Raw genomic sequence first — 12,078 nt, 5'->3', positions numbered from 1 at the left:
TATGTGATATAGCAACTGCTGATTTCTTCACAGTTTTAACTGCAATATTATGATTCATTGGAGAGGTCATTTTTCTATGATGGTGCACTGTAATGCTTCATTTAATGGAAGACAAATACATGAAAAATGAAAAAGGAGTGGAAAACTGCATATTAAATGTTTTGTATTCATGATTGATTTTCTCTAGTAATACAACATCTCAAGCTGGAAGAGTTTTAAAACATCATAGAGTAGAATACAGATGAGCTAGAAAGTGCAAATAGATTCCACCAGCAGAGGATGAGGGCTTGTCAAAAATATGTTTTAAAATATGTATACCAGTCTTCCGTATGGTCAGGTAGAAAATATGAATTACAAGCACTAATTGCGGTAATTGAGAAGCATTTTGGTGTACTCTTTGTATATTAATTCTACTTTGGCTTGAATCAATTTTTATCAGATATTTTACTCAAATATTTTTTGGAAAGCCGAGAATCACAGTGGCCTACAATTCTGCTACTATGGTCCAGTCATACTTTACCTATATATTATACTATACCTGTCAAATTTACTTTGAACTTAATTTAACTCATTAGTTACTCATTGAGATCTCTTTATGAAGTATGAACAGTTGCTACTTTGAAAGGTGTCGATGAATTGTAGAGGGATTGTTCATTTTAAAATGGTTATCATGCATTGGGCCACTGACAGTGACCATACAGTATGTCACTAATTAAAGGGGCACTCCACCAATTTTACACAATGTCCTCTGTGGCTCTGCAGGGAGCTCTGATGATATCATAGTGATGTCATCAGGGTTATCAGCTTAGGTGTGAGACTTCACATGTTTAGCAGAAAGCCTGCGTTACAAACTGGAAGTGTGTGGTTTTAAAGAAGAGGGCATATTGGAGGCAGAGGGGAGATCTAATGAAAGACAATATTCGGTTGCATCATGGAAAATTTGGATCCAGTGTTTTTTGGAGCTTGACCCTTAACAGGGACAAAAAGTCAGGGTATTTTTCCCTATTTTCTTTTTATTCTGTCTGCTCCAACTTTATGACTTTATGCAATACTGAACTGCTGGAGTATTTAACTGTTATTCAAAGCAGTCTTCAAATAAAGCTTCTCTTTTACATTTACTAGCATAATTTTCAGCTACTTGAGGGATATTTGGGTAAAGTAACAGTATTTACTTAAGTAGGACATTCCAGTAGTTGTTCCAACCCTGAAAATGTTTACAACTAGGAAGTCAGAATCAAAATTATTGTTGCTCCTCTTCCTGTTCCTTTCCCATAATTTCTCTTCATTCATTTAATTTTCTTTTCATTGTCGTCTGGTAGATCCACCAAATAATTACCATAACATTTTCAGTAAACATTATACTATATAGTGACACTCGTAACTGAGAAGTCATGAAGCAGTGCATGAGGTTCAGAGGGTTTAATGAGGATTTTGGCTTTTGGGGGGGCGGAGCATAGAGGTCTGGGGATTGTGTCATCACTAGGCATGCTCCCTCCTGCAGCCGTGACATCACTGCAGCATTCCTTTCCACAGAGCTGGAACAACAGAGACCCCCATCACTTTTCTCATCTCCGTCTCCTGTTAACCCTCTCTCTCGCACATTCCTGCCTCACTCTTCTTTCACGTTGACCCACATTCATCTCTGCGCAGGAAAGTTTTATCCAACATTTGGTTTCTCGCTCCATCCTCCTCCCCTTTGACTCTTTGGAGGGGAGTAGACCTCACAAGGTTTGGCTCCAGAAACTAACCACAATATTTGCTGATCAGCAGACCTGATATTGCTCAGGCTCACTCTGGTGGAGAGCAGCAAACACAACAAAGCAGCTTTTTCATAGCTCTCACAGACATCACTCACGGTTCCCCCCTCTCCTAATATACCAACATCTCCTTTTGCACAATGCCCTGATTCATTGCACTGTTATGCTGCTGCTCCTTTATTTTCAACACAAAAGGTTCGTCAGGAAGGTCTGATGAAGTCCACCACAAATAATAACCAAACGGTGCTCTGGATGTCAATGAGGCACAGACGGAGGCAATGCCATGTGACACTGATAGTGAGTCAAGGCTAAAGTGATATAATGTAGTGGGGGAAGGGAAGAAGGAAAGAGGGAGAAGAAAAAAGGAGGCAGACTCAATGAGGGAGGTAGGGAAAATAAAGCTGACAGAACAATAAGGCAGAGCTGCACAGGAGAGAGAAGGAGGACAGTTTGAGATAGAGGTTTGCTGGAAAAGGCAGGTACAGTCACATCCTGCTGGCATGCAAAAAGATAAGGAGGTGGGAGGTGACTGTGTGTCTTGTGTAAGGGTGAAAACCTTATCAGGTACTTTAAGATGCTGTATATTGCATTTATAAGAAGTCTGACTGTGCTTTTGGTTGGATTGCACAACTGTTGCATGACTTTTCTTTGTGAGTGTGTGTCTGTCTGTGTGCATGCATGCCAGTGTACGTGTGTGTGTGTGTGTGTGTGTGTGTGCCTGCCAAGTTTTCATAGTGGATGGATGTGTCATGTTTTTTACTGCACTTTGCCCGAGATTAACTGTTCACCTTTTACGGTTGGGAGGGAGGTGGTATTGTCATTCAGCCAGAGCAGGAGGAGGGGTCGACGGACGAGAGTTGGGGAGGGAGGTACAGAAGGAAAAGGAGTGGCCTTCTGTAGATAGTCGCCCTCTTTGCCGGAGTTTAAGTCCTCTCTTCTCAGTGCCAGCTTGCAGGAGGGAAAACAGAGAAACAAACCAGAAGTGTTAAGATACAAAGCAGGGAAGGAGAAAGGAGAGAAGACTTCAAACCACTGTTTCTCCCAGGTATGTAGTGTAATGGCAGCTCACAGCCAGTGTGAGTGGGTTTTAAAGGAAACAGATGATTCAGATTTGTGCTTTCTGCCTCTAAAACCTTTCATTATGGGTAATGAGGGCTGTTGAGTGTGTGAATTTACTTCTCTAAAGTGAAAGTGAGCGCTCCCACAAAGTTGACTGAGAGGGCGTTTACACTTAAACATTATTGAGATGGTAGAGATAAAATGTCATGTTCACTGTTTGTATGTATTATTCTTATATTTCATTGTTGCTTAAAAGGATAAAGTGAGGTCTGTGATGTGTGTCTGTGTTTTTATGATTACCCTTTTAAACAGGACTATAAAACAATAAATGTAAGCTTTCTTGAGTTGAGATAATAATTGTTCTGTACTTCTGTTAGACTGTATTTGGGTTATAGACAATCATGGCATCAGCAGCTTCACCAAAAAGGATGGTGTCCTCGGTCTTCATCACCCTGGCGTCTCCCTACCGAGCCACTGTAACACAGCAACAACCCACCCTCCAAGCTCACAGTGCCCCAGCTAGAGACGAGCAGCACACTGCTGTACGAGTCAACCCAAGTGACAGCATCCCCGCCCTCCGACAGAAAAAAGAGGACCACTCGCCTGCTGAGATCTACAGCAGAGTAGACAAGAAAGGCCGGACTCTTGCAGGGGACTCGGTTCGAGCCTCAGAACCTCAGAGTCCCAAAACTGTCCCACCTGGACCCAGCAGAGGAAAGCTGCAAGAGGACAAAGACGACAGGGGTGCTGCAGGTATGCATATAAAAAAACCTTTTCTTCTTGGATTCAGTGCAAAATAGTACACAAGGTGCACTGGAACAAACTTAGAGTTTACAAGAATATATTCAGAAGTTGACCCAAAATGTATCAGTGCCATCAGGGCCCAGCTGACCTCTATCATATGTTTGAACCTGGTGTTTTGAATCACTTGTTGCTCTTTCAGGATCCTCTCTGAGGCAGCGGGTCCACCTAGATACAAATAAGATTTAGTTGCTTTCCTGAACTTTTTTGCAAGGGGTTTAATATTGTTCAATAGCTTAATATGTTTTTAAGCTTGCAACATTGATTGTTTTTAACTTTGTGTTTAACATTGTTTTGTCTTTATTTCCTATCAACTGTGTGTGTATCTGTTAATCTGGGTGGCGAGCTGCTGCATACAATTGCCCTTACAAGAATAAATAAAGTTGTATTGAATTGAATAATTGGAAGAATTTGTATCCCTCCTCTAACGCTCACTGGATTCAGGATGTACCCAGGATGCTGTCTGTGTAAGGCTGAAAAAGATAATGTGTTATTCTTGTATTGCTTCCTAAATTTGATCGCATTTGTCTTCCTTCTCCGGAACAAGTAGAACAGTTGTCACTTTAGTTTGACTATATATGAAGAGCAAAACATGAGCCAGAAAGACATAACCCCATCTTCAATTTCTCCCCTTATTTTACTATTATATGTTGATTTATTATTATGATTTTTTTTTTTTTAATTTCTTTATTTTTCCTAAATTACCTATTTCATAATTTCTCTGTCTTTGGAGGAGGGTCTCTATACATGCGTATATGCATGTGCATTTGTGTAAACATGCATGTGCATACATATGTATGTATATGTACTGTACATGTTTATTTATTTGTATTTTTTTGGTTGAGTTTTATATTAATTTTGAATTGGATTTATACCACCCAGCTTTTATAAAAAGCATGTTTTCTGCAAGGTGATTTAAAATAAGTCTGTCTTTTCCTGTCATACAGAGTTCATCCCTCCTCCTCCTCCTCCTCCTGTCGTACTGCCTTCATCTCTGGGACCATTGCTGTCTGAAGATTCAGCACCTCCACCACCTCCCTCTGCCCAAACACCTCTCTCCCACCCTCCGACCCCAGGCCAGCAGCCAGTTTACAACAGAGAGGTATGCAGACTTTTCTTGCAATGCTGCTAAAACACATTAGCATCACTCATATCCTCACCTTTACCACTGTCGTTTACTGTTTTACTGCTGATTCCCATTTTTAGCATAAATTCCTCTTGAAGTAGACATATAATTTTTTTTCCCATAGTCAAAGATTACAACTTTCCACAGCTTTTACAAATACCGTATAGTGTTGTGCAGTGGTAATAAAGATCATCTGCAGAATCATCTGCAAAACACATTATTGAAGGGAAAGCAGCTGTCTTTTAGATGTTGGTAAATGATCAAAAACACTTTATGAACTGTATGGATTTTCCCTTCACAAACAGAGTACTTTCCAGGCTGTTGATATCTTTATAAGAAACTTTTGTTCCCATCATTATAGCCACATCTCTGTGTAGAAAGCACAGACTTTTCTTTTCTTGGTCTATGTGCCTAGCTTTTTCTATGCATCTATCACAATGCGTCCCATGTTTTAAAGATTTATTGTTGTATTTTTCATTATATTATGTAAGGGATTTAATAAATATGACTTGTATACCTTAAATCTTACAATTATTTAATTCCTTAAGAGGCACCTCTTATGTTTATTTGCACAGTTAATTGCAGGCTTAGAATAATTTTGTAACTTCTTTCCAGTTTGAGAAAATGTCACAACTTCTGGGCGGATTTAGGTCACGTTTTCATATATATTCTTAATTTAAATGTTGAATACAGAGACTTTGAAGACTGATTTGATGCTGCTTCAGCCTTGGAAAAGTCCTAAGATTTAGAAGAGCTTCAAATGATGAGTGTTTTAGAGCAAAAAATTGCATGACTTTTTAAACCTGATCTTCATTTAAAGCAAAAGAAGGATGTTGGTATGTATGGTGGAATGTTTGGAATAACAATAGCTGCTCTGTCAGTCGGCAACATTTTTAAAATTTTAATGTCAACATACTGGGAGATCCACATACTAAGAGGTCCACAAATTAGTGATGCCAGTCCTGAGTCCAGCGTGTAAGGTTCACAGCCACTCCTCATCCTTTTGACCTCTTGCCTCCATTTGAGACCAAACTCAAATGTGAAATTGTCAGTTGTCTTAGTTTAAAGTTCAGCTTTCAACAATGTGCTTTACATTTAAGGTGGAAACAAGCACACCATCTAGTGGGTTAAAACAAAATGAACAATCCCGAGGGATCCACACAAATGACCAAGACATGGGTGAGAAGAATAAAGGTAACATGATCTCTTATTGACACATTTACTACTCCGGCTTTTAACTGTTCTTCTTTGATAATGCATGTGTTATTATAACCTATTTTGACATTTGATCTTTGTGTACAATGCAGAGGTGTGCGGCTTCTGTCGGAAGCCCGTGGCTCCTTCTGAACCTGTGATAGAGGCCTTAAACAGGAATTACCATGACGGTTGCTTCCAGTGTAGATCTTGTCACATTCCTCTGGCTGGTAAACAGTACTACAACAAGGCGGGAATCCCACTCTGTGAAGACTGCTACCAGGTAGATCAACGTCAACACAGCCTCCACGATAGGGTGTTATCAAAGCTGAAAATATAAATGCAAATCTTTTCAAAGGGCCAAACCAATGTTTTTGCATATTTTAACTTATTATCTTCAAATGGTGTATACTTTATTTCACTACTACCTGTTTTCAAAACTTCACAGTAGTGTTTTACATTTTTGAATTGTGTGTGTGTTTTTTTTTACCTTCAAGCTGCTATTTCCATTCATTTCACTAGATTATGAAAATCACCTTGCACAGACTTGAAACTTGCTTGAAATCCATCCATCATAGTTAACATCATCTCAGCTGTTAAAGTAAAATGTATGTTATTGTTGTGCTTTGATGCAATTACAACTGGAGATTACAACTGACAAAAGCTTGACTGTAATCTAAAAATAAATGCAGAAATTATGTTAATTGTGATGGATTGTCCATATTAACCAAGTTTCAAGTCTCTTCAAGTTGTTTTTCACATTGTACTGTAAATAATGGAAGTCAATGGCTGCTTGGAAAGTGGGAAATCACAATTAAAAAATACAAATGGTTTGTAGTAAATGGGTTAAACAGTCAAAAATGTGGGTATCATATGTTAATACAGAAGTTTATTGTATTGACCACGTTTTCTTTCTGTGTCCCTCAGGCCAGTCTTGAACTTTGCTGGGCATGCGGTGAGGTTATCAAAGATCATGTGATCCGCGCACTTGAGCGAGTATACCACCTTTCTTGTTTCACCTGTGCAACATGTAAACAGCAAATTGGAGAGCAAAGCTTTGCACAGGGAGAAGTTGGAGAAGTTTACTGCCTCCAGGACTACTACAGGTATGTAAATTTAAAATGATGGCATTATCCATTTTTCTGTCCTGTTTGAATTTACCATATTTTCCTTTTTATCCTGCTTTTAAGTGTTGCTCTTATGCATTTCTTTGCTTCATGTAAAGCAATTTGAATTACCTCTGTGTTTGAAAGGTGTTGTTAATAAAGTTGCCTTGCTTTGCCTAATATTTCCTCAAAAACTATGTCCATGAAGGAAGTATGCTCCAATGTGTAGCGCCTGCAACCAGCTAATCATTCCCAAAGAAGATGGTACTGACAGCTATACTGTTGAATGCCTGGGACGCTCCTACCATGAGAACTGCTACAGATGCGAGGTAGGCATTCAGCATGCAAACAGTACATAGGCACACTGACAAGTAAGCAAACACACAAGATACACATTAATCATCTCCAGGCAATAAGTCTTTCATATTGTCTGCAGGTCTGCGTCATCCAGCTCTCTCCTGAACCAAATGACCACGGCTGCTATCCTTTGGATGGGAGGATGCTTTGCAAATCTTGCCATCTGACCCTGGTTTCTGGCCAGCACTAACACTGGCTTTATAGCCCGGGATAAACTGCAACCAAAATGCTATACATATCTTTTACCAATAGAATAATAACTAAATATGGTTATTCTTACATTATATCATGCTTTCTGAAGAGCCTCTTGTTCTTCTTTTGTACTTGATATTTTTGCACTCAATAAACACAACAAAATGCACCGAATATATTTATGCAAAAACATTTGGCAAGAATTTTTTGAACTTCTTATTTGAACAGTATACTGTCTCTCAATCATGTTAATCCTTTGCATAAAAAAACCTTTATATGAAAAACCTTTATATAAAAATGAACTAATATATTTTATCTCCAGTCAGCCTCCAATTATATATAACATTTGTTAAATTACACACACAAACTATCAGTACTTATTAGGATGTGAAAAATACATTAAAATTTCATTCACAAGTATGACTGTATAACGTGTAAAATTTTAGTAAAAATATAAAATGCACTGTTAAGCACATTTAAGCCCAAGTGCAGTTTTTGATCATACTGGCAGGCCAAAGACCACCACCACCACCATCATCATCATCATCATCATCATCATCATCATCATCATCGTCATCATCATCATTTTGCTAACCTGCTCAGGTAAAGCAGGTAAAGAAAATAACCTCCAGGCCGCTCAACACCTTAACTACAAGAACAAATTAGCTCTGCTCTCTCACAACACCCTCTACCTAAGGTAGCTAAACATCTGTGTTTAGAAAATGTAAACACCAAATTTTAATACTGACTGAAATTAGACGTTTTATAAAATAGTGTGTATCAATGTGTAACAGAGCAAAGTAACACACCACAAATGACTCATAATGGACCAAAGCTTCTGAATGTGATGCTTACATCTTCATTTATATTACATGCAGATCTTCACATGGATTTGAAATTACAATATAAAGTTTCATTCTGACCATATGAATTATGTTGCTATTTATGTCGTGTATCTCAAAATTGTTTCTAGAATTTATGTTTATCAAAAACATGTATTAAAACTTTTTTTCTGGAAAATGTTATGTTGTTATTCCTCATGCTTCAGTTTTTTTTCTCTTTCTCATGAGATAATGTTGAAATGGTTTGCTTCCCTGCTGTCTTTTCTGTCTGGTCTTTAAGTGGTCCAAGATGTACACGTTTGACTTTTTGTGAAATTGGAGAAAAAAAATCAGTTCAAGCCAAGCTTAAAAAGTCTGATTCAGGCAATTCATATTCAAATTCATCCATAATATATTATTTCCATCAATGTGCATTTTTGCACAAATTGAACAGAATAACACCTTGCTGCAAGATGAGCATTTCATTTTAATCTAAGAAAACAAATCTGCTCAATTCACATTTCCCGCTGATCTATATGAACTGTGTGGCTGCTCTGGACATCAATCTGACAGCTGCTGAGTCAAAAACATACCTGTGGCAGCTACAGGATTTTTGAAATAAGGAGGCCAACAGAGGCTTCATGTTGAATGAGGGTGGCAATCTGTTTTGGTGTGAGTGCATAAGGCATTCTTTTTTTTTTTTTAATGCATCTTTATTTTGCTACCTATACTTTTATAATGAGGTTTGTAAGAACAACTTGACAGCCCACTTGCCAACACCCACCCAGAAATTTTGGGGAGGCTTCTGGGTTGGCCAATCAAGTTCCAGGCGTGTGTCATGTTTTGTGTTTTGAATGTCTTGTGATTGTGTGTTTCTGTGTGTTGGCCAGTCCTCCAGTGGGTGGGGTGGTTGGAATACTAGCTTTGTAATTGTAAATATTTGTAAACTCGATAAAAACATCTGAATAATAGGTGAGGCAAGGCGAGTTTATTTGTATAGTACATTTCATACACAAAGGCAATTCAAAGTGCTTTACATAAAATAGATAAATAAGGAAAGAGCATAGAGTCAGAGTGCAGTTGTTAGCAGCAGTTAAAGACAAAGGTGAACATTCACACACATGTCTTTGGCCTGTTTCTAAAACTAGCCAGAGTTGGGGCAGATCCAAGTTTATTCCAGCTATGTGTAGCATAATAGCTGAATACGGCTTCACCATGTTTTGTTTTAATCCTAGTAACAGTTAGCAGCCTGGTCCCTGATGACCTAAGAAGTCTATTGGGTACATAGGATGAAAGCAAGTCAGAGATGTATTTTGTCCCTAAACCACCGAGTGATTTATAGACAAGTGACAGTATTTTAAAATCAATTCTATGGCACACTGGGAGCCAATGCAGAGACCTGAGGACTGGTGTAATATGCTCAGCTTTCTTAGTTTTTGTTAGAACTCTAGCAGCAGCAATCTGAATGAGCTGTAACTGCCTAAGTGCTTTTTGGGAAGGCCTGAAACGAGACTATTACAGGAGTCTAACCTACTAGAAATAAAAGCATGGATTAGTTTTTCTAGGTCTTGTTTGGACGGGTATCCTCTAATTCTTGCTATATTTTAAAGATGACAATAGGCCGATTTTGTTATTGACTTGATGTGGGTGTTAAAATTTAGATCTGAATAAATAATAACAACAAGATTTCTGACTTGATTTTTGGACTTTAAAGAAAGGGAATCAAGATGAGCCACAACTTTCAGCCTTCCTTCTTTTGCACCGAGGACAATGATCTCAGATTATTCTTTTTTTAGTCGTAGGAAATTCTGGCACATCCAGTCACTGATTTGGTCATTGCATAGACCTAGTGAGTCTATAGGAATATAGTCACTTGGTGAGAGAGCTATGTACTGTGTAATTGAGCGTTGTCCGCATAGTTATGGTAAGTGATTTAGTTCTTTTCCATAATGAGGCCTAGCGGGAGCATGTAGAGGTTGAATAAAAGAGGTCCCAGAATTGAACCATGAGGTACCCCACACGTCATACTAGTTCACTTAGATATGTAGGTGCCAATGGAAACAAAATAGTGCCTATCTTGGAGATAGGAGCTGAACTAGTCTAAGACCATGCTGGAGAGTCCAACCCAGTTTTCAAGTCCATCTAGTAGTATTATATGGTCAACAGTATCAAAAGCAGCACTAAGATCCAGTGAAATTGAAATTTTGCTGGAATCAGTGTTCATGTGAATGTCAGACAGGTTTCGGTGCTGTGACAGGGTCGAAAAACCTGACTGGATTTTGATACTATTTGGAAAGATACTATTTGAGGTTATAAAGTTGTTGGTAGACAACTTCCTCGATTATTTTACCCATGAGGGGTAGATTTGATATGGGTCTGTAGTTGCTAGTTACAGAAGCATCCAGGCTACTCTTTTTTAGTAGAGGCTTAATAACTTCAGTTTTTAAGGCCTTTGGAAAAATGCCTGATAGGAGCGAATAAGACTTAACTATTTGCAGTAAGTCTGTCGCCAAGCAGCTATAAACATTTTTAAGGAAGCTCGTTGGCAGGGTGTCAAGGCAGCATGTTGAAAGCTTAAGTTGTTGTAAATTTCCCTCAAGAGTTTTGTGGTCAATGGCATTAAACAGGTGTCCAGGTGTGCTTTAGGAATGATTTGTCATAATAATAACAAATTCCAGGGGTGGTGGGGTTCTCGGGTGGTGTAAGGGTTGAGGAGTTGGCTATGAACTGCAACGCTCCTGCTTTGAGTCTGGACATTGAGATTAGTTGCATGTCATTCCCTATCTTTCTCTTATTTCCTGTCATCTCATTACTGCCAGCTAAAGGCCACTAGTTTTAGCCTCTTAAATATGACAATTAGTTGCTTTTCTGTCTATATAATTATAAATAGAATGCCTTTGGGTCTCTCCCTGTAAGTTGGACAAAACAAGTTTGAAGACTTTGTGACATTTTATAGACTTAAATGATAGGGTCACTATTTTTCAAGTCTGTCTTAAAACAACAGTCAGGTATCCAAATGAACATTGACACATGTTTTGCTTGCTGTAATCATTCCTTTTGAGAAAAAATTTGTTTGAATGTTTATATGAAGATAATATGAGGCTTCAACCGTCTGAGTTAGTCAAATAAAGAGAGTATCTTCCACAGTTAGTCTTTTCAGAAACTCCCTCTTTGTGTCTTGATGGACAGTGTTTTCCTGTTCAGCTGCAGTGGAAGAATAGTAACAAAAAGAGGGACTTCGGCACCAAAAAGACTGTAATGTTGAAAGATATCTACTTAATTTGATTGATTTCCACAAAAAGTTAAATTGTTAAAATCTTTAAAATTACATCTGATCCTTCTCCCTCATTTCAAAATTCCAGAATCTATAAATATGAAAATATATTTCATTTCAAAAGTTTAACTGTGGGACACAAGATTTCTCCTACTTCAGTGTAAAGTCCATTATCAGTGTTTGTGCACTAAAGGCTACAAGTTTCCACATCACACTTGTGTAAGTTGAATATTGAACCAGGATTGGCTTCAAAACTAGTTGTGATGTCACAAATCCTGCTCATAACTTACCCCTTAAAATCTGATTTTCAATGAGCACAAAGAAAATTTCCACTTGAAAACAGCCTTCCAGTGTGAAACTCTGCACATACATCATTCTGCACAGTGAAGCT

The 12,078-nt window shown here is 38.3% G+C and overlaps 1 protein-coding gene across 1 annotated transcript; it reads left to right on the top strand.

Annotated features, from left to right (window-relative positions):
• The first annotated feature begins 2,179 nt into the window (after positions 1-2,179).
• fblim1 (filamin binding LIM protein 1) lies at positions 2,180-8,604 on the top strand. Its single transcript, XM_044347958.1, has 9 exons — positions 2,180-2,321; positions 2,562-2,802; positions 3,194-3,569; positions 4,565-4,719; positions 5,844-5,937; positions 6,051-6,220; positions 6,865-7,043; positions 7,252-7,372; positions 7,480-8,604. Exons 3-9 carry the CDS (start codon positions 3,218-3,220, stop codon positions 7,588-7,590), a joined length of 1,182 nt encoding a protein of 393 aa, XP_044203893.1. The 5' UTR covers positions 2,180-2,321; positions 2,562-2,802; positions 3,194-3,217; the 3' UTR covers positions 7,591-8,604.
• The last annotated feature ends 3,474 nt before the right edge of the window (positions 8,605-12,078 follow it).

This window comes from Thunnus albacares, chromosome 4, assembly GCF_914725855.1.
Source record: "Thunnus albacares chromosome 4, fThuAlb1.1, whole genome shotgun sequence".
NCBI classification, from domain to species: Eukaryota; Metazoa; Chordata; class Actinopteri; order Scombriformes; family Scombridae; genus Thunnus; species Thunnus albacares.
This window is presented reverse-complemented; position numbering and strand designations above follow the sequence as displayed.

What these genes read in the sequence shown, in the direction of transcription:
- fblim1 (XM_044347958.1), top strand. Translation starts at nt 3,218, where the DNA reads ATGGCATCAGCAGCTTCACCAAAAAGGATGGTGTCCTCGGTCTTCATC. An exon ending in CATGGGTGAGAAGAATAAAG is followed by an intron (nt 5,938 to 6,050) that starts GTAACATGATCT and finishes TGTACAATGCAG; the next exon opens with AGGTGTGCGGCTTCTGTCGG. An exon ending in TGCCTCCAGGACTACTACAG is followed by an intron (nt 7,044 to 7,251) that starts GTATGTAAATTT and finishes ATGTCCATGAAG; the next exon opens with GAAGTATGCTCCAATGTGTA.